The sequence below is a fragment of the Balaenoptera borealis genome (genome assembly GCF_965194805.1).
Source record: "Balaenoptera borealis genome assembly, chromosome: 12".
NCBI lineage: Eukaryota > Metazoa > Chordata > Mammalia > Artiodactyla > Balaenopteridae > Balaenoptera > Balaenoptera borealis.
The window spans coordinates 75,911,270-75,936,146 of NC_138869.1; the positions used below are offsets into that span (position 1 = coordinate 75,911,270).

At 55.4% G+C, this 24,877-nt stretch overlaps 1 protein-coding gene across 2 annotated transcripts in view; it reads right to left on the minus strand.

The window, feature by feature from the left end:
• Positions 1 to 15,226: 15,226 nt before the first annotated feature.
• TFEB (transcription factor EB) overlaps positions 15,227 to 24,877 on the minus strand; it is a 47,823-nt gene continuing 38,172 nt past the window's right edge. Inside the window, exons 2-10 of one of the 2 annotated variants that reach the window (XM_082345972.1) lie at positions 22,174 to 22,260; positions 21,457 to 21,685; positions 21,122 to 21,376; positions 20,468 to 20,545; positions 18,819 to 18,939; positions 18,672 to 18,728; positions 18,089 to 18,164; positions 17,319 to 17,466; positions 15,227 to 16,321 (exon numbers count right to left, since the gene is read on the minus strand). In XM_082345972.1, coding sequence (XP_082202098.1) covers positions 15,833 to 16,321; positions 17,319 to 17,466; positions 18,089 to 18,164; positions 18,672 to 18,728; positions 18,819 to 18,939; positions 20,468 to 20,545; positions 21,122 to 21,376; positions 21,457 to 21,669 — 1,437 coding nt within the window. In that variant the 5' untranslated portion in view covers positions 21,670 to 21,685; positions 22,174 to 22,260 and the 3' untranslated portion in view covers positions 15,227 to 15,832. The remainder of the gene's footprint in view (positions 16,322 to 17,318; positions 17,467 to 18,088; positions 18,165 to 18,671; positions 18,729 to 18,818; positions 18,940 to 20,467; positions 20,546 to 21,121; positions 21,377 to 21,456; positions 21,686 to 22,173; positions 22,261 to 24,877) is intronic. The other variant, XM_082345971.1, reaches the window with a different exon arrangement.

Sequence of the window (24,877 nt, forward strand, 5' to 3'; positions counted from 1 at the left end):
AGGAGAGAAAGGTTGCTGGGAAGACAAAAGAAGAGTAGATGCTTAAGACACACCCACCTTCCCAAGGAGAGAGGCCCCCTCTAAGGGGTTCTTTCTACTAAAAGTTGCCCTGCGTCTCGCTGGTACATTGAGTGAAACCAACCCCACCGCCCAGAGGAGTACTTCCCATTGAAATCCTCCAGGGGCCACTGTTCACACTGACCCCTGTGAATGGTGCCTCTTAAAGCCAGACAGTGTGTGGCAGCCCTGAACTTGACCATGTGTGGTTGGACCAGGGATGGGTGGCTGAGCCATGAAGGAAGCATTGAAAATGATGAAATACTTAGTGATAAATCTGACCAAAAATGTGCAAGACTGGTTCACTGAAAAATTAAAATATTCAATACATTGTTGAGGGAAATAAAAGAAGAAATGGGTAGACTGTGTACATGGATCAGAAAACCCAATATTGTTAACATATCAATTCTTCTCCAAACTGATGTATAGATTCAATGCAATCCCAATCAAAATTCCAGCAGGCTTTTACATGGATATTGACAAGTTGATTCTAAAATTCATATAAAGATACAAATGACATAGAATAGCCAAAACAACTTTTAAAAGGAACAGCAGTTTGGAGAACTTACACTCTCGGATTTATAAATCTACAGGAATCAGGACAAATTGATGGAACTGACAGATGGACAAATAAATCAATGGAGTAGAATAGAAAGTCCAGAAATAGACGCATGCATATATGACCAATTTATTTTCAACAAAGGTGCCAAGACAATTCAAATTTCAAAGGTGTCCCCTTCCTAGTCCCTGACATACAGTAATTCTATGTCACCAGAACCTGGTTGGATGCTACAAAGGCAAAAATACAGATGACCCCACATCCCTGTGGTGTTGCCTGATGGTTTTCAACTAGATTGCCAGCTCCTGGAGCTCAGGCACCAGGACGGGGACACAGACCAGTGGCAGGCATGAGGAGGACCAGGCCTCCCGGGGATATCGAGGGATGCGGGGTTAGAGGCAGAAGAGAGAGCTCAGATCATCTAGCTTGTTTTCTGGGCAAAGCCCCCAGGACAGAGAAAACCAAAATGTTCTGATAACATATTTCTTCCCCAGATTTCATCCTGGTAGAATTACTGGCCAGTAATTACCTAGCAAATTAGAGAATCTACCAGAACTGGTTCCTGATTAGAGAAAGTTGTCAAATGGGAACAATTATCTCTGTTCTGTTTCATTTCCTCCCCCCTCAAGCCAAATGTCTCTGCTTCCCCTCCCCCACTGGGCCTTCCTGCTACTCTTGAGACCGGGGTTTGGGGGGCGTTGAGGAGGTAGAGGCCACTGTCTGTCGCCACCACTAGCACCAGCCCAGGAGGTAGTACCAGGGGCTTGTCCTGTGTTCCCAGGAGTCCCATGCCCTCACCACCTTGTTTTCGAAGGGCTTGTCTCTTCTCCCACTAAACTACAGGCTCCCTGCGGGCATGGGTTTGTCTTAATTATCTTCCCATCTCCGGATCTAGCCCAGGGCCTGGCTTCCAGAGAAGGCTTAGAAAAGATTGTTGAAAGGAAGACTCTGGGTCCCAGAGTGATAGCCTCCATTCAAGCACAGGGGAGGGGGCTGATTGCCTGACCTCAGCTGCCCTGCCATAGCCCAGAAACGCCATCCTGCCCACATCCCGAGGAGGAAGCCTGGCAGGAGGTGTGTGATCTCAGCCAGCCTCCTGCGTTCTGTGTTGCTCTGAAGTTGGAGACGTCACTTCTGGGTTGAGGGATCGGGGAAAGCTTCATGGAGCAGCTAGTGTTTGGTTTGGGGATTTAGAGTTAAGAGGAAATGCCAACAGAAGCAGCACACAGATGAGGAGCTTGGTCTGGCTGAATTATTGGAAGTTTGCAAGAGGGAAGGAAGGCAGGAAGCCACGAAGGCAGGCAGGCAGGCAGGCAGGAAGGAAGGGGGGAGGGAGGGGGGTGGGAGGAAGGGGACTGGGGTTGTGATAAACCTTCAAAGACCACCAAGGAGTGTGGGCTGCCTCCCATAAGCCTTGGGAAACCATCCAGCAAAGACACTCCCGGAAGCTGAATCCAGAGTCGACGCTCACGATGGAACCAAAAGGAGAAAGATGAGGGGCAGAGAACGGAGGCCTGAGGTGGGGCAGGGGGGATAGTACAGGAACTAGAGGAAGGCAGCTGTCACCTGTCATGGGGCAGGGATGCCCCCAACAGCTCTGAGCAGACAGTGAAGGCAGGAGGGAGTGGGGAGTCAGTTAAACAAAAAGCCTCAACTTCTGTCCTAGCAATTTCCCTTTTAGGAATTTACTCTGAAGAAATTATTCAACATGTGCGTGAAGATCTTGAGTTCCATGATGTCTATCACAGTATTATTTAAAATAGTATTAACAAGAGAGGGGAAAACATTATGCTAAATAAAAGAAGCCAGTCACAGAAGACCCCATCTTGTTTGGTCCCATTTATATGAAATGTCCAGAGCTGGCATATCTGTAGAGACAGAAAGCAGATTAATGGTTCCCTAGGGCTGGGGTTGGGGGTGGAGGGTGGATTAGAGGGTGACCACTAATGGGTACAGGGTTCAGTTTTGGGGGTGATGAAAATGTTCTAAAATTAGATTATGGCAATGACCAGACAACTCCAAATGTACTAAAAGCCACTGCATTGTACATTTAAAATGAATGAACTTTATGGTTTGTAAATTGTACCTCAATAAAGCTGATCAAATGTTAAACAGGGCAGGGGGATACTGTGTACTGTGAGGAAAGTGGTTTCTGCTCGAAGCCGTGGTCAGCTCTGGACCCCGACAGAAAATGAAGCCGCCCTGCATTAGGAGATGGCGCCCCTCTGGAAGAGAGAGGGACGAGGTAGCAGGGGACGGGAGAGCCTCAGGGAAAACAGCTGGCTGGGAGCTGAGGGTGAGAGAAGAACCCGCTGAATGTGATGCTCCAAAGATGACTGTCATCCCAAGTCTCTCCCTGTGGACAGCCAAGCAGTTGGGGCCCCGCTGCCATGCTCTACTGCACGGTGGCTCTGCACCCAGCCACCAGGTCAGGTCCTGGCTGAGAAACAGAGGAAGGTGGGGTGCTCAGGTAGGGGCAGAGGAGAGAAAAGCAAGAAGAAAGAACCCAACAGTCTTGGGGTTGAATCCCAGATCTGCCACTTAACTGGCTGTGTGACCTTGAGCAAGTTACTTAACCTCTCTGGGTCCCTGTTTCCTCACCTTCCTCAGGGGAGAGCAGCTGAAGTTACCAGCTATAGCAGGTGTAGAGAATGGGGTGCAATGCCTTAAGGGCCCCCTGTCATAGGAGCTGTGCAGGGGCCTTATCACTCGCTGGGGTGAGCAAACCCTGGTGATGGGGGAGAGCCTCATGGGGTCGCCAAACCTCCATGACCAGAGCCAGTGGGGGTGGGGCCAGGGGTCAATAAGTCACGGATCTGAGAACTGAAGGGGGTACAACATACAACAGGAGGAAGAGGGGCTTCCCTGCAATGCCTGATGTCTCTCCTAGAATCCGCCTCCCCACCCCACCACCCCCACCTGCCATTCCAGAAGCTTCCAGCATGAGGGTCTTTCAGGCTTCTCCGAAGAAGACACTAATTAAACCTTAATTGACACAGCACTAATTAGCTTCTTAATTACATGGAACCACATGATTAGCCACTCAGCAGACACTAATTGTTCATTAGGAAGCAGCCTCCCCTCTCCCCCTTCCCTTTTCTAGAACCTACCAACTAAGGCACCTGAGGGGTCCATGGTAGGCGGTGCCCCCGGACCCCAGCCCAGCCTCTGAGCCCATCCTGATGGTAGAGGGGGGCAGCTGGACAAGTTCATGCTGCCCTGGCCTGAAGTCAGGTGCCCTTCCGTGATGATCTAAATAATAACAACTTCTACCATTTGGAGCATCTCAGATTCAGGAGCCTGTAGCCTTCCTCCTTCAAACCCCTGGCCCGAATCAGGATGGAACTGTGGACTCTGGAGCCCCGAGTTTTGGCCTCCTTGGGGTGAGGGGAGCCCAGGGCAGGCCCAGCTTGGAGAGCAGGAGGGCAGGGACCAGTGTGCATGAAATACCCACCTTGGGCCGATCAATCACCTCCCACAGCTTAGTGTCTGGAGCCTCTGACACCCAACAGAACAGTATTTTCCAGACGGGGAGATTGAGGCTCCATGAGAGTGAGAAGTGTACCCGGGGGGTTCACACAGCTAGTAAGCGATGCAGCCAGAGTCAAACATGGGTCTGACTCCAGAGCCAAGCTACTTTCTACTAGTCCTGCTGCTTCCTGAAGAATTTCCCAGATCTCACAATGTGCAGAACTGGGAACATCTGCCTCCATCGACACAGTTTAACTTCTCTATAAGCCAGGAGCAGGGCCTCAGAGAGCAGGGATGGGCCGCCTGGGTTCAGATCCCAGATCTTTCTAAGTTGTGTGGCATTGGGCGAGTTACCCTCGACCTCTCTGTGCCTCAGCTTTCTCCTTTGTAAAATGAGGATAATAATAGTACCACCCCCACCCCCAAGGCTTGCTGTGAGGATTAGGTGAGTGAATGCATGAAAAGTGCCCAGAAGAGTGTCTGCCTTGCAAAGCCAGTGCTTTATAAGGGCGGTAGTCACTATTTTCTATAATGGAGGTGGTTGGTACCTCCAGGAGAGCATCTTGGGATTTGGGGTCCCCCACCCCTCCTTCCCACCTCTCAGATTTTCCTCTCCACTGTCTAGCCTTGGAAGCCACTCCCAATAGCTAGGATGTCACCTCCTTCCTGAGATTCTGCCCCCAGCTGTGACCCTCTCTATATGCCTCCCCGAGCCCAGGCTGTGCTGGCTCCTGAGGGCCCCAAGGTGGCCAAGCCTACTGGCCAATGGGGGCACACAGATGCCCCAGCGCATCCTACCATAGGTGTGGGCAGGAAGGGGAGCAACATCGCATATAGATCTAGTGACCACACATCTTGCTTCTCCCAGGACAGGCCTACTTTTTGCCTATTGCCCTGATGTAATTATTCATAGGGCCCCCTTCCACTTTTAAAGGGCCCAGATTTGGACAATAAATGATATGATCCTGGGACTTCCCTGGTGGCACAGTAATTAAGAATCCGCCTGCCAGTGCAGGGGACATGGGTTCGATCCCTGGTCCGGGAAGATCCTACATGCCGCAGAGCAACTAAGCCCGTGTGCCACAACTACTGAGCCCTTGTGCCACAACTACTGAAGCCCACGTGCCTAGAGCCCATGCTCTGCACCAAGAGAAGCCACCACAATGAGAAGCCTGCGCACCGCAACGAACAGTAGTCCCCGCTCGCAGCAACTAGAGAAAGCCCACGTGCAGCAACAAAGACCCAACGTGGCCAAAAATAAATAATTTTTAAAAAATGATATACTGAAACGGAGCAGGACCCTATGGTCCTTCCTCCCCTCATGCCCTCCACCTGCCTTTTGTCTGTGGAAAAACTTTAGCCAAAGAATAAGTTTAATCAGAGAAGCGAGCAAATGCAAAAACAAAGGAAAACAGTCCAGCAAGACTAAATAATAATAGTGTAGTCATTATGCAGCGTCAAGGACCTTTAGTTCCTCCTCAAGGGCTGTAGATAATATTCTGAGCCATACCCTGTGAGCTGCCTTATAGAGGCTGAAACCCCCAGCAGGTGGAAGAAGTTAACTACATGATGACCAGATGGTAGCCATGATATAAGCTGCCACAATTCTGAGAACTGGCCTCAAGGAAATGGGAACAAACCAACCCTGGAACTGAAGATTAACTATACCTAAAACAATCAAGATGATGCTAGTTAGACCACCGCAGGACCAACTTCAAGATGACTGTCAGAGCTGACTGTGCTGTTTCGGCATGTAACCCCCTCCCTCAGCCTATAAAAGCTCTTGCCCACTGGTTGTACGGGGGGCGGATTCGGCCTTTGGACAGGCATCTGCCCTCCCCTCCACCCTGGTTGCCGGCAACCAAAATAAAGCAAACTTTCCTTTCCACCAACCTTGCCTCTTTATCGCCTTTTGAGCAGCGAGCAGGCAGACCCCACTTTCGGTTATGATCCCACAGTGTACACACCCTCCCCTGCCCGTCATCGGCCAGGTGCCGTCCACACCAATGGGCCGGAGGCAGTGCTTACCCATCCCAGGGACTCCTCAACCGGAGCGGTAGGGTTGTCGGCACCCCCTCCCCGGACAGAAGAAGAGAAAACAAAAGCATGAAGATATGGGTGGAGGGCTTCCCCAAATTCCTACCACCAGAAAGGGGAGCAGTTGAGGTGCTAACCCATGACTGGGGGGGGCCTCGGAAGCCCGCGCCCCTTCTCCTCCTGCCCTGCTCCTTCTCTGAGTTGGTAAGAGGGCACTACGAAAGAAGGGTCGTGTGGGATGAGAAGGTCCAGGGGTACATGTGGGGAGAGTGGCTGGCGCACACTGGGATTTATGAAAAGGAGTTAAAGCAACTCGGTGTCTGGAGTAAAGGCTGCTGGGGGCGGGCAGTTCTGGGGGCGACAGGTGACTGAGTGGATTGGGAGCAGGTGAGAGAGGAACCTGAAGAGGGCAGGGGACAGGGGCTTAGGCCAACTATCCAAAGAACTACCCGACCAGATGAAGCGTATTCCCTTATTTGTGTTCCGCCACTGGCCTAAGGACTTGAGATACAAGGGTGGGGGGGCCCCAAAGTGCCTGAACCGAGAGCTTCGTGGAAGATGGGGCACTGATGTTGGCTGGGTATCGAAAAAGGCACCGCAAGTGGGAAGAGCTTGTGCAAAAACTGAAAAATACATCTCTGATCTCCTAGAGGATGATGAATGGACCAGCTTGGCAGGCCTGGGACGCTTTAATGGACATGAAGCCAAAGGGGATATTGTGGCCTGTTGGGGAAAGCTTTGGGTGCCCTGGTGAGCATTTATTCCTTATGGAGGATTCCAAGGGAACCAGCCCCTTGGGTGCGGCCATGCTGGCTTCAGGGTTGGGGGCAGAGATTTGCTCACTGCCCCTCGACACCTCCTCCCATGCCTTCTTGCCCTCCTGAGTCCTCTTCTGGTCCCTTTCCAGAGGGTCAGGCCTGGTCTCCAGGGCCAGGATGCTCAGGACGACTCACCCCTTCCCTAACTGGTCCTTGGTTGGGGGAGGAAGAGGTGATGATGCCCCAGCATCTTAGGGAAGTGCCGGCCACCCCACCCCCACCCCCACCAGGTCCCTGGTGTTGCTGCAAGAGACACAGCAGTTAGGTCAGAACGCCCCCTCCAGATGCTCCACCCCCTCCTCATTATCTGGAAACTGTTACAGTGTGTCAAGGAAAGCCCCCTGGGGGCGTTTTCCCATCTGTTGCTCTATTTGTGACACATGCTGCTTGCCCACCTGGAATTCCCGGGCCCTCCTCTCCTCTCATCTCAGCCCTTCCTGTCCTTGGACAAGTTACCTAGTCTCTCCGGGTCTTTTTCTCCTCATCCGTAATGTGGACATGACAGTACCCACCTCCTGTGAGCCACAGAAGATTCAAGGGATTAATTCATACCAAGTGTTTAGTGCAGGGCCCAGCACAGAGTAGATTGCTCAATTAATGGTGCCTACAGTTCTTCTCAAGGCCCAGCCCAATGCCCTCTTCCTCCAGGAAGCCCTCCCTGACCACCCCAGGCTTAAGTGGGCACTCTGTCTTCTGCTTTCCACTGCCCATCCTTCACTGCTTGTCACATCCTGACGTGCACACTTTGTTGCCGATACACACCTTGCCCCGACATTTATTGGGAGCTTACCATGTGCCAGGCACAAGTGTTTTAAATCTGTTAACTCATTTAACACTTACAACATCTCTATCCCATTTTACAGAGGAGGAAAACAAGACACAGAGAGGTTAAGTAACTTGCCCAAGGTCACACAGCAAGTAAAGTGATGGACCCAGGCCAAGGACCCAGGCAGTCAAACTCCAAAGTCCATGCTTTTACCCTCTACTATAATCAGGTTGATAAACGTTTGCGCAGCGCGGGGAGGGGGTGGGGTGGGGGGTGGGGGGTGGTAGGATATACACATGACAAGTACCATGGGCTTTGTGGAGTTTCCAGTTTCACTGCTATGCACACTTGGAGCTCTATACCAGGGCTGTGCATGTGTGGTCATTGCACGTGGATCATGTCTGTGCAGAAATGTGTCTAAAGGCTGCATGTTGTATGCACGGAGAGCTTAGACACCACACTTTCAGAGTGTGTGCACATCTGTACAATGTCTGTGTGTGCACCCGATGTGTATTTCTGCGCAGGGGGGTTGTAAGAGGGCACATCACACGCCTTTGTGTAGCTGTCATTCTGCCTTAACAATAGTTAACTACTTGGGAGGGAAGTGGAGCAGGACTTACTTCCCCTTCTTTAGAAATTGAGATGCCAGAGCCTGGAGCAGCTGCATGACTAGCACCCTGTGTGCGCGTGGAGTATGAACAGCATGTGATCCAAGCACGTACGCACGTGTGTGTAAGCGTGTGTGTGTGTAAGTACACCCACGCATCTGTGTGTCAACAGTGCCTGGGTGAATGTCCACACAGTACACTGGTAGCCATATTTGGGTGCACAGAGGTTGTATGTGACCCAGGTGTGATAAATACACGTGCATATGCAGGCGTGCATGTGTCTGTACTCGGAGAGGTGTATAAGCAGGCACACGTGAGAGGAAGCGTGGTGGGTGCCAAGACTGCAAAGTAAAACAGACCTGACCTCCGCTCCTGCCTCTGCCGCTGTCCAGCTGTGTGATCTTGGACAAGCTGCTTCATCTCCCAAAGCTCAGTGTCTGCCTCATAAAGTGGGACTCAACCTCCCAGCTCAGGAGAGTTGGGAGGATGAGAGAGAACAGACCTGAAGCACAGTGGGCACTGAACATATGTGCGCTATTTGAGGACGTGTTTGTGTGGACACGTACGTGTGTGCCACGAAGGTGCGTACGTGGATCTTTGTGTGTTCCCAGGGTATGCAGTGTCGGGGGGTGGGGAGCGTAATGGGTGAGCACGGTGTGCTGGGCACACGACGGGTGTGTGCTCAGGCTGCAAGGGGCACAGTGGTGTAATTGTAACGCGTGTGACTGTGTGTGCGCTGTTGTACACAGTGTGTGCATGGGGGGCTGGGCCCCAGGCCCCTGCTTTTGGGAGGGGCTGGAGTTGGGGGGCCTGGCGGGGCGTAGGGGGGTATCTCTGGCTGTCAGGCCCGCGGTGGGTGGGGGCGCCCCCGGCGGCGGTGATGGAGCGCCCCGCTCTCCCGCCAGGGCTGCCAAAATACAGCGAGACAGGGTGTAATTACCGGCACTTACCGCGGCCATTACCCCCCTCGCCGCGGCGCGTGACACACGACCCGTCAGCTTGGCGTTCGCACCATTAAGGGGCCTCATTAGCATCCCGGCTCAGAAGCAAAATTACCCTCACTGCTCATTTCAAGATGTCATCAATTTTAATTTAGGGCCCCAAAGATAGTACAATGGGAAGGCCCTCCCGGCCCGCCGCACACGGAAAGGGAGGAGAGGATGGGGGAGGGGCGGGGGGGCAGCCAGGCCAAGGTGCGGGGGGAGGGAGGAGAAGGACAGCGGTGGGGCGGGGAGCAGAGGCCCGGCGAGGAGGGGAGGAAAGCGCTGGTCTCGCCCTGCCCCCAGAGAGGTCCCCAGGCTAGGGCCCCTGCTGGAGCCCCCTGGGGAGGAAACCGGAATTGCAGGGACAACCAGGGACAGGGCCCTGACCCACCCGCCCCTCGAGGGCCAACTGGAAGTAAGTCTGGAGCCACACCTTGAGCAAGATGCTGTGCCTGGCATTTCCCTTCAGTTATTCCTTTAATTCCCACAACAACCTTGGGAGGTAGAGATGGCAGTCCCCAGTTACAGAAGGGAAACCGAGGCAGAGAAAGTCTCCCCCACCCCCCTTAACACGGCAAGCCACGGCAGAGCCCACATTTCAGCACAGGCCCGTTTGGTTCTGCTGCTCCCTGCCTTCCTGGACCCAAAACCTGTGCCTCGTGGAATAGTCTTCTGGTCAGTGCCTGGGCCCCCCAGCTTCATCTGCTGCCCATCTCCCCAGCCCTCTGATCCACAGGCGGCCTTCGCACACCGCGTGCCCTGTGCCTGGAATGCCCCCTCCGTCTCCTTGTCAGCCTGGTCCCTCATGATTCAATTTAATACCGCCTCTGCCTTCCTGTAACCCCTTGCTGAATCACCATGGCTGTTCATGTGCCTGTCTCCTCGCCCCCACCTGCCTGGGGACTGGCTCCTAGAGACTAGGGACTGTCCCTTATCCACCAGGGCATCCCCAGCACCCAGCACAGAGCTGGCTCTAAGGAGTGCTCGAGGTTTGCTGAGAATGAATAACCACTATCTTGCAGCCAGTCTTCCTGCCCTCAGGTGGAGGCGGGCTGCTGTCTGGGTGGAAAGGGACCACAGAGTTCTCCCCAGCCCACCCTCCATCGCTCAGATGAGCACCTGGGGCTCAAGATGTGGTCGGTGGGCCCTCGTGAAGGGCTATTTCAGTCTGTCCGAGATGGCACAAGAGTGGGCATGCCACAAATGTTTGAGTGACTGAATGATTGAACACATGGATGAATGCACAAGTGGGTGAGAGGCGCACTCCCCAGGGTGTTTTCAGGGTTCTCCAGTGTCAGAAGTCTTAGCTATTTCCTCTCCAGGCCTCACAGCAACTTGACTTATCAGCACTCCTGGGACATTTTCATTTTACAAGCAGAGCCTGGGCACATACTATGCCCTTAAAGAGCCTCTTTCTTCTGAAAGGGGAACTACACAGGCCAATGGAGATTTTCCAGGAGGTGGGGGGAGCCTTCTTGTTATTCCAGCCAGCTCCACCACCCCAGTCTGTCTTAACTCATAATGGGGTTCAGGTCAAGGCCCTGAACCCAGTGGGCCTCGGTTTCTCCAAGTGTAAAGGAGGAGGCCATAACCCACACCGCAGCTTCTCAAGCTATGGCGCGTGGCTCAGCGACCAGGCAGCAGGAGGAGGGCCAGGCTGAGGGCAAAGGGCACTGCCAATCACCGCACCTGCCCTGGCCCAGACCAGGTCCCGCCTGCCTCCCCTGCTACCCGCAGCCCCTCCAGCTCCCTGGCCACCTCCAGAGTGAGAAGAGGGGGAAGGACCCCCATCCTGAGCCCTGAGACAGGGTCCTCGCTGGCGACAGGCACCGCTCCCCGGCCTCACAGAAGACAGATTGCTCCCTTAATCACTCTGGAAAAGAACCCCAAGCCGATATAATATTATAATTAATTAATTCACTAAAAAGGTATTAAATTTCTCTCCCCCCTGAATATTATCTGAATTCATTGACCTTTAGAAAAATCACCCTCTAATTGTAACCAGGTCCAAAAGCATTTGCAGCCCGTCCCTTTTACATTAATAATATCTTCCCGGACTCGGCTCTGGCTGCTTAAATATTGTATAAATTTCACTGCCCCCCTCAGAAAAGAGAGAGCAAAGAAAAAAGATGAGGCTGGAGGAGCCCAAGAGGGGAATGGGGGCTGGACCCTGGGAGGTGAAGGTCTCAGGAGGTGAGGGACAGGAGGTGAATTGAAGGAGCTCTTTCTAGTTGCTCCAGCTGACATGCCAGGTGGCGTGGAGGGGCCCGGGCTCTGAGATGGGGAGAGAGGCATGGGTTGGGAGCAGGAGGGTTAAACTTAGCGTTCGTTGTTAGGAGGCTATGTGGGGGGTGATATCCACAGTGTATATGAGACGCTCATCCAAGCCAGTATCTCCAAGCAGTGAAGAATCTCTGATTTAAAGGAACGGTGGGTGAAAAATCTACAAACAATAAATGCTGGAGAGGGTGTGGAGAAAAGGGAACCCTCTTGCACTGTTGGTGGGAATGTAAATTGATACAGCCACTATGGAGAACAGTATGGAGGTTCCTTAAAAAACTACAAATAGAACTACCATACGACCCAGCAATTCCACTACTGGGCATATACCCTGAGAAAACCATAGGTCAAAAAGTGTCATGTACCACAATGTTCATTGCAGCTCTATTTACAATAGCCAGGACATGGACGCAACCTAAGTGTCCATCGACAGATGAATGGATAAAGAAGATGTGGCACATATGTACAATGGAATATTACTCAGCCATAAAAAGAAACGAAATTGAGTTATTCGTAGTGAGGTGGATGGACCTAGAGTCTGTCACACAGAGTGAAGTAAGTGAGAAAGAGAAAAACAAATATCATATGCTAACACATATATATGGAATCTAAAAAAAAAAAAAAATGGTTATGAAGAACCTAGCGGCAGGACAGGAATAAAGACGCAGACGTAGAGAATGGACTTGAGGACACGAGGAGGGGGAAGGGTAAGCTGGGACGATGTGAGAGAGTAGCATTGACATATATACACTATCAAATGTAAAATAGATAGCTAGTGGGAAGCAGCTGCATAGCACAGGGAGATCAGCTGGGTGTTTTGTGACCACCTAGAGGGGTGGGTTAGGGAGGGTGGGAGGGAGATGCAAGAGGGAGAAGATATGGGGATATATGTATATGTATAGCTGATTCACTTTGTTATACAGCAGAAACTAACACACCATTGTAAAGCAATTATACTCCAATAAAGATGTTGGGGGAAAAAAAAAAAAAAAGGAACGGTGGGTGATGGAAACTTGAGAAATTCCAGGAAGGACATACTGAGGTCCTGCTTCTCCCCCCTCCATCCCCACCCCAGGCTTCACTCCACTTCTGGCTTTCCAGACAGCCCTGTTCTACAGATGGTGGAGTAGGCCTTGGAGGAGATGCCGTTGGACGTCCAAGACTTCCCAATGCTGAGGACGTGGGTATAAGGAGCTGAGAGCCAGCGCCACCCCCGGCCTGTCCTCAGCAGGGCCCGGAGTCCACTCTTGGCCTTCTATCTGAACAAGCAGGGAAATGCTCCACAGACGTCAGGGGTAGAAAGCCACCTTCCTGTGTGTACACCCTGGTGAGTGTGCCTATTTTACTTCATGGGCCTCGGATTCCAACTTCCTCCCAGTACAAGAGGTGAGAAGCCAGCAGCTGGTGGGGGAAGGACAAGCAGATACAGGGAGTGGAGCTGAGGGTGGCAGGACCCTCACACCCAGTATACCTGCTTGGCTTTGGGGCGCCACAGGGGACCCAAAGGAGCTGCAGCTGCTTGTCCTCCCCCAACCTGGCTTGGACCCCTTCCCAGACCCCACTACCTTTTCACACTTTGGCTTGTTCTCAAGGCCATGGGGTTTCCTCAGTGAAACGAGGGGGTTTGACAGGTCCGTCTCTGCCTTCACACCAATCCCTCACCCACTCCACCTTTTTACAAACAGTTTCCCCGTCGTGGACCCGACGTCTGGAAAGGTGTTGTCTACCAAGTAAAGGGTGTGGATGAAGACTGCATCCTCTTCTTATTTAATCAGAGATGTTCATAACCACCAGTCAGAAGCTGTTGGCCGACGCCATTCCAGCCACAGGCTAAGGGTCATGCAGACCAGTCTCAGATACACACACTTTCTGGTGGCTTGCTGAAATTCTGGAGGTAGCCTCTGTGCCTGCTTGAACCAAACCTGCAGGGCCCGCAGGCAGACAGCTTGAAAAGCACAATTAAGCTGAGACATCGGCCCCACCCACCCCTGCCAGGGGAGCCGGCAGCTGCCCGCTCCTGGCTCTGTGGCACCCTCCTGTGGGCAGAACCTCCCCCCAACTCACTCCCCAGTGCTGCCCCATGGGCTGGCTGTCCAGACCCTGCTTCCCCAGCTGCAGGTGGTGGCCAGGCTGAAGGAACCTCGGGGCAGGGAGCCTGCAGGCAGGTGCAGGGGGGATACCATGGTCTTGAGGGGCTGCTTGAGGAAGCAGGAGGGCAGCTCTCCACTCCACTGAGTCAGTCTCCAGGGTGAAGGGGGAGAACAGATGGGGGTAGGAGAGAGTCCTCAATGATCTGAAGGATGGCCTTGGGATTTCCACACCCCCATGCCTCCCCCATCAGGTATCTCCCAGCCAGAGTCCAGGACCTGCCCCAGGAGGGGCTGAAAGGGAGGTTCCCAGGCTGTGGGCAGGTGCCGGCAGCAGGGTGGCACCTGGAACTGGAAGGAGGTGCCAGCACCTGGGCTGGCTCCAACTCACAAGGTCATCCACGGCTCCATCTGACCTTGAGATTAATCCCCAGCCCAGCCGTCATCAGCACCCACACACCCGGCCCCCTTTCCTTCTCTCCCGCACACATTAATTGTTCCAACGTTGATTCAATCTCCCATTCTGCAAGGAGGAAATTGCCCACTTAGCCATTTTCATCCTGGGATTTTTCTTTTTTTTAATTAGGCCCCTTTGGCCTCATAGGGCCCCATGAGGGGGAAGCCACTTTGGTCTTTGCCTGAAGAGACTGTGGGAAGTCGAGGGAGAACCAGGGAAACCCCCAGAGACCATCTCCTCCCTCCCCCCAAGACACCCAGGGCTCAAAAAGCTCCCCCTTCACCCCTCTCTGCCCCAAGCCCGTTTCCCCATCCTGGGCGAGGTCATAAAGCCCCAGGATCTTGGAGCAGAGGCCCCAGGAACTATTGTGCAGTGAGGGAGCTTTAGCCCAGAGAGAGAAAAGGGTTAGTGGGGGCCTGGCTGCCTGATGGTGCCGGAGCAGAACCCACGCCCTGGGCACCACCCAGCATCCACCCAAACTCCCAGGTGGGAGTGCTCCCACCTCCTCCCAAACTGGTTTACATGGTCCCTCTTTCCACAAACCCATAGAAGGATGCAGCCCCTCATTTCCTAGGGAGTCTGTCCTGCTAGAGACACTAAGTCAGAGGGCAGAGGGCCTTGTCCGCACAGATCAGGCAGCCCACCTATGGAGGGGAAAGAACTGGGGGTGGGGACAGGAGAAACATGCCCCCCATCCCCGGCCAGGGGTAGCCTGGACCCACAGTGCCCAAGAGCAGCAGTTAGGAGCAGTAGACTTGGACAAGCAACGGGGTCTCCCACATCACCCGGGTCAGTGGTCTCAGGCCACAGCTGGAGATGTGAGACCAGCAGGGCTGCGGCGCCACCTTGTGGCCGCGAGGAGGGACAAGGTCCCCCCGCAGCTCCCGAGCCTCCTAAGTAAGGCGAGATCTCCAGCTTCCCATGGGGCAGGGCTGGGGAGTTGGGGGAAACTAGGTGATGGACTCAGTCCCTCCTGTCTGTATCCCCCTTCCCTGATCCCCATGGGGGCATTTGAACTCTGAATACAGAAAGGAGCCCACCGGGTTGAATCCTCCCATCTCTGTTGTCCCCAGACCCCCCTCCAAAGAGACAGGACAAACAGGTACAAAGCACAGTGTTTACTAAAGGCACAAAGTGGGGAGCCTGGCGGGGAGCTGCTCTTCCAGCAGTGACCCCACTCTAACTTGAACCCAGCGCCTCCTCTTCTGGCCACCCCCGCCCTCACACCACTTGATGGAGAGCTGTTAGCACCAAAGGGGGGTGGGGGGAGTGCCAGGCTGGAGGACGGGCTTGTTGCCATCAGAGTCCAGAAGGGCAGGCCTGGGCACCCCCTGGACCAGTCACTGCCTCCAAGAAGGAACTTCTGGACCCCTGGTTCCAACGAGTCCTCCTTCATCGGTGGGGGGACCAGGCTCAGAAGGTAGGACCTCGTCTTACCTCCAGCACACCCTGTATCCTCCCTCACCCTCATGATTTCACCTCCGGGAGCCGGGCTGAAGGCCTATTCCTGCCCAGCCCCATCAAGAGGGCTGCCCCTGGGTGGGGGGCTTCCGACCCCACGGACTGCCAAGGGCACTAAGCCCAAACAGGGGGCCGACAGGGCGGAGTGAGGCAGGGCAGGGGCTACTTCACACACAAGTACAGGCTGGAGGGTGGGAGGGAGGTGGCCCTGGCTCTCCCACCCCCCAGGCCCACCCCCGTGGCCCAGGTCACAGCACGTCGCCCTCCTCCATGCTGAAGCTGCTCCTGCGGCTGCTGGCTTTGGAGGCCTCGGGGGACATGGTGGAGAAGAGGGGGTCGGAGGCCAGTGGTAGCAGTGAGTCGTCCAGGAGCATGAGGTCCAGATCCTTCTTGGACAGGTTGGGGAACGGGGAGCCATGCTCTGGCCCCAGAGGTTCGGGGTAGCCTGGGGGCCCTTCGTTGCCCCCGCCCCCAAAGCTCAGGCTGTGGCTGAAGTCCAGGTGGTGGAATGGGGACGGTGGCTGGGCTGGCTGGGCTGGCGGGGGCAGCTGGGCCTGGGGGGGCAGAGCCGGCAGTGGCTCAGGGTCGGGGACCTCGGCCCCCAACAGCAGGGCCTCCCTCGGACCCTCCTCGCTGGGTAGCTCCTGCTTCACCACCTGCTGGGCCAGCTCGGCCATGTTCATGCCCGAGGGCGAGGTGGTGGGGAGGCCGTGCACCCGAGCCTGCATCTCCAGCTCCTGCAGGTGCGGCAGACAGAGGCTGGAGGTGCACACCCGTGGGCACCCGTTGCCCGCCCCCCACCTCCGCTGCAGCCCTTGCCCCTCCTTTTGTGGCACCCAAGACCACAAAATGTCTCAGCTGGGAGGAAGCATAGGGCAGCTCTAGAGTCTAGACCAGTGTTTTTTCAAACTACAAGTCGCAACTCATGAGTGGGTTGGGAAACCACTACAGTGAGCCTTGACCAGCTCTCTATTTTTTTAATTGAAATAGACTTGCCTAGACTAGACTAGACGAGAAACTATCAGAATGCACTGCATCTATTAAGGATGAGGGTTCTTTCATGAAACTTTGATTTTTCACTTTGAGTATGGCTATGTGTGCTGGATTGTAATGTGAATTGTATTATCTACCATAAGAAATAGAAGAATTTTAAGCTGTAGTCCAGCTGCCCTTTGTATAGATGACCAGCCTCAGGTCCAAAGAGGACAAGAGGCCTTCAACACAGAGCCAGGACTAGGCAGCTCTAGGTGGTAGGATGGACTCTCCCAAGCCTTTATTCTTTCTCTTGTCCCCTGTGGTGATTCTTAGCATTACCCACCATAAAGTCCCAGCTCTCTGCCTCCCACAGGGGTGGGTTTGCCCTTTCCTGCCCCCTTGACGTTAGGTATAGGCATGTGCTTGCATTGATGGAGGAAATGTGAGCAGAAGGGACAAGTGTCACCCTAAGGGTGACACATGGCTTTAAGAGCCAGCTCTAGATGTGCCTGTCCGTCAGCTTGGGTCCCAGAATGAGGGTCTTACGAAACAGGCCCTCCAGCTGACATCTGTTGCTTAAAGCTGCTGGGGATTGTTTGTTACCAAACTATAACATCCTGACTGATACGTCCTCCCTCCTCATGGGCATCATCCCCATGTCTCCAACTTCAGAAGTATAAGCACTGCCCCTGGGGTCAGGACTCAGGCCAGGGGTCAGGAGTCCGAGCTACCCAAGAAGTCCAAGTTCAGGGGCCAGACCTGGATGCGGAGCCAGAGCTGCTTGTTGGTCATCTCCAGGCGCCGAGAGTGGTTCTCCAGCTCCCGGGACTTCTGCAGGTCCTTCTGCATCCTCCGGATGTAATCAACAGAGGCCTTGAGGATGGTGCCCTTGTTCCAGCGCACATCCCTGCAGGCCAGGCAGAATCAGAGGTGCATGCTCAGAGGAGGGGTCAAGTATTTGCCAGGAGCTTAGTGGGTGGAAGTAAAACCCTGTTCGGAGCTTATGTCGCCTCTCCCAACTTTGCCCCAAATCCCAGATCCAGCCAACCCCTACTTATGAAGGAAGCTGATCTCCATCTGCACAGAACGGGCCTTCCCAGGTAACTATGGTGCCACCACCCACGTCCCTAATCCCAGGAACCAAGCAATTCGGAGCAGCCTCCTTCCCCAGGCCTCCCATTCCTGCCACCAACACCCACACCCACACCCATCCTTGACTCTCACTACTCCTGTCCCTGGACCACCTCTGCACCAGTCCTGTGGCCTCACCAAACTTTCCCAGCATGACTCCAGCATGACTCCTCCTTCAGGAAGTACCCCTGACCCCACCCTCACTTCTGGGACATCTGCTCCTCTGTCTTGAGCCTTCCTTATTTGGGGGAGGGAGGAATCTTCTTTTCCCAAATAGATGATAAGATCTTTAAGGCAGCAACCAAGGGATTCTCTTCCCATCCCTTCCCCCTGGCAACCAGCAGTTAATACCTGTGAGCTGCTGCCCTCCCTTCCCTTCCTCCAGGAAACCCACTCACAAGTCGTTGGCCTTGGGGATCAGCATTCCCAGCTCCTTGATGCGGTCGTTGATGTTGAACCTCCTCCTCCTTTCAACTAAAAGTAACACATTCCAGGAGGGGTCATTAGGGGGATGAGGACCCCACCTGGGACGAAGGGTCCAGCCCAAGCAGGGATGCCTTAGTCCTTCTGGGAAGTAATGGGTGACCAACCAAATGGGATTTCTATGGGGGTGAGGGTGTCGGGGGCAGGTCGGACACAGCTAAGGGGGTCAGGCTGCAGCGGGCGAAGCTGCCTGGGGAAGGCTCTCTCTCTCTCCACTGCCCAGAACTCCTTCCCAGACTCCACGCCCTAAAGAAAACAATCTGATAAACTCATTCCCTCTGAAGTGCTGGGAATTTCATGAATACCTCTTCCCTGGAGCTCCTCTCCCACCCCTTCCTAGAAAGGGCTGACGGGAAGAGGGCTGTGCTGAACCCAGTCACACCAATGCCAGGATTTTAAGGCCTTGGGTAGGGAATCCTTCCTAGAAGCTGTGCAGGACAGAGAGTGGCTTTTGAGCCAGCCCAGGTGAGGGGAGGAAGAGGGGCTGGGGAGACTCACTGAGGTTGTGATTGTCTTTCTTCTGTCGCTCCTTGGCCAGGGCCCGGCTCTCAGCATCTGGAGAACAGGAGAGGAGAGAGGAGCTGGGAGGGGAAGGGAAGTGGCAGGACTCGGGAGCTGGGGCGCAGGGAAGCAGCGGGCTGGTACCTGTAAGCTCTCGCTTCTGGGTCAGGTCGGCTGGGCAGGAGCTGCTGGTGACGCCCACCAGGGAGGTGGTGACCTGGGGGTCTCCACTGTACACATTTAGGTGACTGCTGGACAGGGGCAGCTGCAGGGTGAGGTGGGGAAGGGTACCCGATGAGCAGCCCCCTGTCTTCGGGGGGCTCTCCCCAGGGCCCATCGTCCCAGGATTCCCCGGGACACTGGGGGAGGCTGCGCTGGGGTCACCCAGGGCAGAGTCCAGAGCTGAATAAGAGGCAGCCCCTGCCCTCAAGGAGCAACCAGCCAGCGCTGGGAAGCAGCTGGAGAGAGAGGAGATAGTGGGTGAGAGGATTTCCCCCAGGGCCTTTGGAAGCCAAGGGGAGGGGCACCTAATCTATTCTGGAGTTTCTGGAAGGTTTTCAGAGGGCGTGGTGAGGAAGGGCACTATGGGCAGGGGGATGGCTGAGCGGGGAAGCGGCCAGGACAGAGCATGAGGTCACAAGCACCTCAAGCTGAAGGAGTGCAGTGGTGGCGGGGGAGTGGGGGGAGATCCTGCCGGACGCTGGAGGGCAGGTTCCACTTGCAGAGCCCCTGGGACTTGGTGATGAGCGGCCATTGGGGGTTTAAACGGGCCCCACAGGGACAGGTTTGAGTTCTGGAAAGATCTTCCCAGTTCCTGCCACACATTCACACAGAGCAAATCACAGGCCCAGAACCCTGCAGGGTACCCTGGCCCCCACTAAAGGGGCCAGACGCTGTGCCCTCCTCTCTGCCCTCCCAGCCCCCGATGCCCCTGCTGGCAGCAGGCTTCCGACCCACTGGCCCCGGCCAACTCCTGATGAGCCCCTGGGCACTGTCACCAGGCAGCAGGGATTGAGGACTGATGCCTTGACTTCCCTCAGCAGCATGGGCTGGGGCCCAAGGGGCAGGCGTGAGCAGCTAAGGTTCAGGGATCTCCAAAAAAAAGGGAAGGGAACACCTGCAATTCCACCTGCTCAGTGTAAGTACCTGTCCCCCCTTGTGCAGAGCTAGCCCCTAATTTCTTGCCTTATCTAATTTTCCCACCAGCCCGTGGGTAGAAGGCATCATCCCCAGGGGCTCAGAACAGTTAAGGGACTTCCCAGAGTCACAGCCAAAGCCAGAATCGAGGCCTCTGGATTCCAAGCCTGACCCCTTCCCACCTGCCCTGTCACCTCTGCCCAGGCAGCCCAGAGAGCATTAACGCTGCCAGGAGGCTGCCGGAGGGAGGGAACCGAACCAGCCTGAAATCACCTGCCCCTCGGAGTGAGGGACACAGGCCTGTGCTTTCTGGGTCCTGGGCTTGGTAGAAGAGGGGGCCCCACATCTCAGAGAAACTCATCAGCTCCAGGCCTTCCTGGGGCGACACTGCTCCCTCAGTACCAGTGCCTCCTGCCCCACCCCCGACCCAGGAAGCCCTCCCCAGCCCCTCTCCCCCCACAAGCCCCACCATGCGCGCAGGCTGAGGTGCACCCTCTGGATTCACAGCTCTGCCGGACCCTGGGCCCTCGTCACATGATTTGATGGAGGTGACTCTCATCTCTGTAGGAGACATTCTAGTTCTCTCCAGGCCCACAGCCGCTGCAGGGCCACTGCCCCTCCCTCCGACACACCCGCCCCGCCCTGGCCAGCAATACCGTGTTGGGAATCTGAGTTTCTGGATTGATGAAGCCCAGGACATCGTCCAGACACATAATGTTGTCGATGACATCAAACTGAAAGGGAAAAAACAGTCCATATTGGGGGGTGCCTACTCGGAGAAAGGCAGGGGAAAAGGGGCACTGGGACAGCCACTGACCTGAAGGGACCTTGGCGCCCACCTCACCCCATCTGCTCATCTGGGGGGATGGAAACAGACCCAGAGAGGGGATGAGCTGCCCAGGGCCCCCAGGCCCCAAGGCCCAGGCCAGGGCTCTGCCCAAGGAGCCAAGCTGCGCAGGGAGGTGGCTGTATATACCCTCTGTCAGGACATGGCTTTGCAGGAGTGCTGGACATTCCTGTAGGAGTCTCCTGTGTCCCCCTAGCAGAGGTTTCCAAAGTAGGGATGCTTCTCCTGGGAGACTGGGGCTCCCCGAGGGCGGGGCCGTGTCTCCCCTCAGACCCGGGCTCCCCGAGGGCGGGGCCGTGTCTCCCCTCAGACCCGGGCTCCCCGAGGGCGGGGCCGTGTCTCCCCTCAGACCGGGGCTCCCTGAGGGCAGTATCTTGCCTCTGCCATTAGACCAGGAGTCCCAGGAGCGCAGCACGTGGCCCCAGCTCCGCTGGTGGCAGGCACCGGCCAGCTCCGCACTCACCTCCCGCTCAGGGTTGGAGCCGATGTGCAGCATGGCCATGGGGCTGTTGGGAGCACTGTTGCCGGCTGAGGACGACAACACGTGTCCGGCCCGCACGCCCGGGGAGGCGGCTGGCAGGGGCTTTGGGGAGCCCTGAGCAGGGCTGATGTGGGCAGCAAACTTGTTCCCGTAGGTCTCAGACAGGTACTCCCGCACCTTCTGGTCCCGGGACTGCTGCAGGTGGTAGGAGGTGGGGTTCTCCAGGTAGGACTGCACCTGGAGGGGGGAGGAGGTAAAGGGCTCAGGGCGGGGGCTCCGAGGACCGGGGCGAAGGGTCAGGGTGGAGCAGGCCTTACCTTCAGCACCTCCCCGGGCACAGGCGGCGGAGACTGGAAGTGGACGGGGGTGTTGATGGCGGGGGTGGGCGGCGCCCCCAGCTGCTGCTGCTGCTGCTGCTGCTGCTGCTGCATGTAATGCATGACGGCCTGCTGCTGCATGCGCTCCCGCTGCTCCTCCTGCTGCGCCTGCTCCCGCATGAGCTGCATGCGGAGCCCGATGCGTGACGCCATGCTGGCTGCTGGCTCCCTGCGGACGGGAGGGGGCAGTGCTGTGAGGCACGGTCCCCGTCAACGTGCATGGGGTCCTGGGACTTTCCTGGCGGCCCAGTGGCTAGGACTCTGTGCTTCCACTGCAGGGGGCCCGGGTTCCATCCCTGGTCAGGGAACTGAGATCCCGCAAGCCACGACGTGCAGCCCAAAACAAACAAAAAACAAAACAAAGTGCACGGGGTCTTGGGGAAGGGGCCAAGACAAGGGCAACCACATTTTACAGGAGAGGGGGAGAGATTTGCCCAAGGTCACCAGGCAAGTGGGTGACAGAGACTTAAACCCAAGTCTGCTGGTTCTTGGGCCAGAGATGGAGACTCCCTCCAGGTCAGCCTCCCAGACTTGAAGTCAACCTTGACTCCTTTCTCTCATGCCACCTGGTGAGCCTCCAGATTTGACCTCAAATACATCCTCCTCTGCCACTGCCTCGCTGCCACCAGTGTGAGCCCAGCCTCTGCTATGCCTTACCTGGCTTCCTGAAGGCGCCTCCTAACGTCAGACTCCCTCCTGCTTGCCCCATGACATTCTACTTGCAACTCAGTAATTAGAGGGGTCCTGTTAAAACCAAAGTTAGATCCTGTCCCTCTTTCGGCTCAGAACTCTCCATGGCTCCTGTTTCACTCAGTGTAAAAGCCAAAGTCCTTACCATAAAAAGCCCTCTATGATCTGTCCCCACCTCATGGTCCCTGTGACCCTATTATCTCCTACTCTCCTCCTTGTTCCATCTGCTCCAGCCACACCCAATCCCTCAGACATACCAGGCACGTTTCCTACCTCAGGGCCTTTGCACCTGCGCTTCCCTCCGCCTGAGGTGCCCATCCCCCAGACACCACCATGGCTCATTCCTTCACCTCCACCACTCAAGTGGGTCACCTCCTTACAGAGACCTTCCATGACTACCCTAGTTAAAACTGCAAACCCCCCACCAGCTCCCCCACCCCGACTTTATGCTCCTTCCCTGTTTTGTTTCTCCATGTCACTTATCACCATCTTAAATATTACACATTTTTGCTTACTTATTTCAATTCATTCTCTATCTCTTTCTCAACAGGAATGCAAACTCCCCTGAGGGCAGGCATTTTGTCTGTCTTGTTCACTGCTGTGCCTCAGGCCTCTATGAACATGTGCAGGAATGGTTACTATTTATGAACCAGCATTGGCCATACAGCAGCGAGCCAGCTGCAGTCCCTGAGCTCCTGGCATCTACAGTCCAGTAAATGAGAAAGGCAAGTCCTCAGGCCATTGTAACCCTGCGCAGGGAGGGCCACTGCAGGGCACCTGGTCCTCCCAGGGCCCAGGGAGAGCTTTCCACCACCCAGCACATCAGCCCTGATCTTTGAAGGGTCTCAGGAGGACAAGGGACTAAGGCCTATTTGGGAAGGGGGCAGGACAGGACAGAATGAGTCTTGCAGCTGGTTGCACTCTGTCCCTAGCTCACTGAGTGACCCCGGGCATATCCTTCCCCCTCTCTGAGCCTCCATCTCCCCATCCACAAGATGAAAACCTTGGACTGGGTGATTTCTAAGGTCCTTCCCAGCTGGGATGGGCTGAGACTCTCTGAGAGGTGCAGGGGCCCTGGGGGTGCCCAGATGCCATAAGGTCCTGACAGGGGCTGGAGGGTCCCCTCTCAGCGATATTGCAAGAGGCAATACAACTTCGTAGTTGAGCAAGTGCTACAAACAGGGCTTGAATCTCAGTTCTGCCACTTCTTTGCTGTGTGACCTTGGGCAAGTCACTTAACTTCTCTGAGCCTCAGTTCCCTTACCTGTAAAGAGTTTCAGAAGATTGGTGAGAGCGTTAAATGAAAATAATGTGTCTTCAACAGTGTGCAGCACTTGGTAGGCTGAGTGGGTGAGTGATGGATCAGCACAAGATTGGAGGGTCAGCCACAGCATAGACCAGAGGCCAGAGCTGTGCCCCAAGGTCCTAAGGATGAGACCAGACCTCTGGGGGTGGCAAAGGAAAGCAGCACAGGCTGACATGTTCTGCCTAATGCCAGACATCAGACTAAGTCAGCATTAGCGGAAGGTACTGGCATATATTCAGTGAAAATCACCGGATCATGGAAATAATAATAATTCGCATCTATCTGAGCATTTACTGTGTGCTGGGCACTGTTCCAAGCACTTTAACCTCAAACAGCCCCATCTGGTAGCTTTGGTTATTATTCCCCTTCTACAGATAAGGAGAAACAGAAGCACAGGGAGGTTAGGTCTCGGGCAGCGGGGACAGTGCTGGGACCCAATCCCACATTCTGGCTCCCCGGCTCATGGTGGGTGAGGGTGAAGGGTCTTCAGACCATCATGTCTCCATGTAGAGCTGGGAAGGCGTTTGTCCCAGGTTGCATGTCTGGTTGATCCAGGGCCGCCCAAGCCACCTGACCCCCAAGCCAGGGCTCCTTCTAATCACCCTGCATCCCGCCCTACAAAGTGGAGCAGCACTACCCACCTCGAGGGCTGAGTACTCAGTGGCCCTAACCTTACCTCCCTTCCTCCCTCCTCTGCCCCCGTAGGCCGGGAATTTGTGACGAGGCTGCCTCAGCCCCAGGGGTCTCTCTGCCCCGCTCCCTGCAGGACAGCTCCCAAGGAGAAAGGAGCAGACGCACCCGTTCCCCCCCTCCTCTGTCCTGCAGCAGGGACACATCTGCAGCCTCCACCTCTGTCCTGTGCTCCTACAGAGGGGTAGCCTGTCTTTGCCCCCCCTCCCACAACTGCAGCCCTGCAGACCGCACAGGCTCTGACCCCAGCCCAGCTCACTCCCCTCGCAGCTGCACCCCCTGCCCGCTCACAAATGCAGTGAGCCCCTCCCCCTCAGGAACAATCTAACTTCAGTTGGCCCATGGGGGCGGGGGTGGGGTGAGGGTGCAGACATCGAGCCTGGCAGTGCCAGCCGGCACGGGGAGGACTGAGGGAGAACGAGCCCCTTGTTTCTCTCACAAAGGGCTGGGCGCCCATCCTGGGCTGGGCGAGAACATGGGCTCTGCCCGCCCAGCCTCTCACTGCCTGCGCCAGCCTCAGTTTGCTCATTTGTAAAATGGACGCAGGAATCCCTGTCCCACCACCCCGCCGGGGTCTGTGAGAGCCTCCTGGGGGAGGATATTGAATTATGAACCTCAGCTGTCTGTGTATCAGAGAGTGTCAGAAGCCTTAGCCTGTCCCTGGTCCTCTGACAG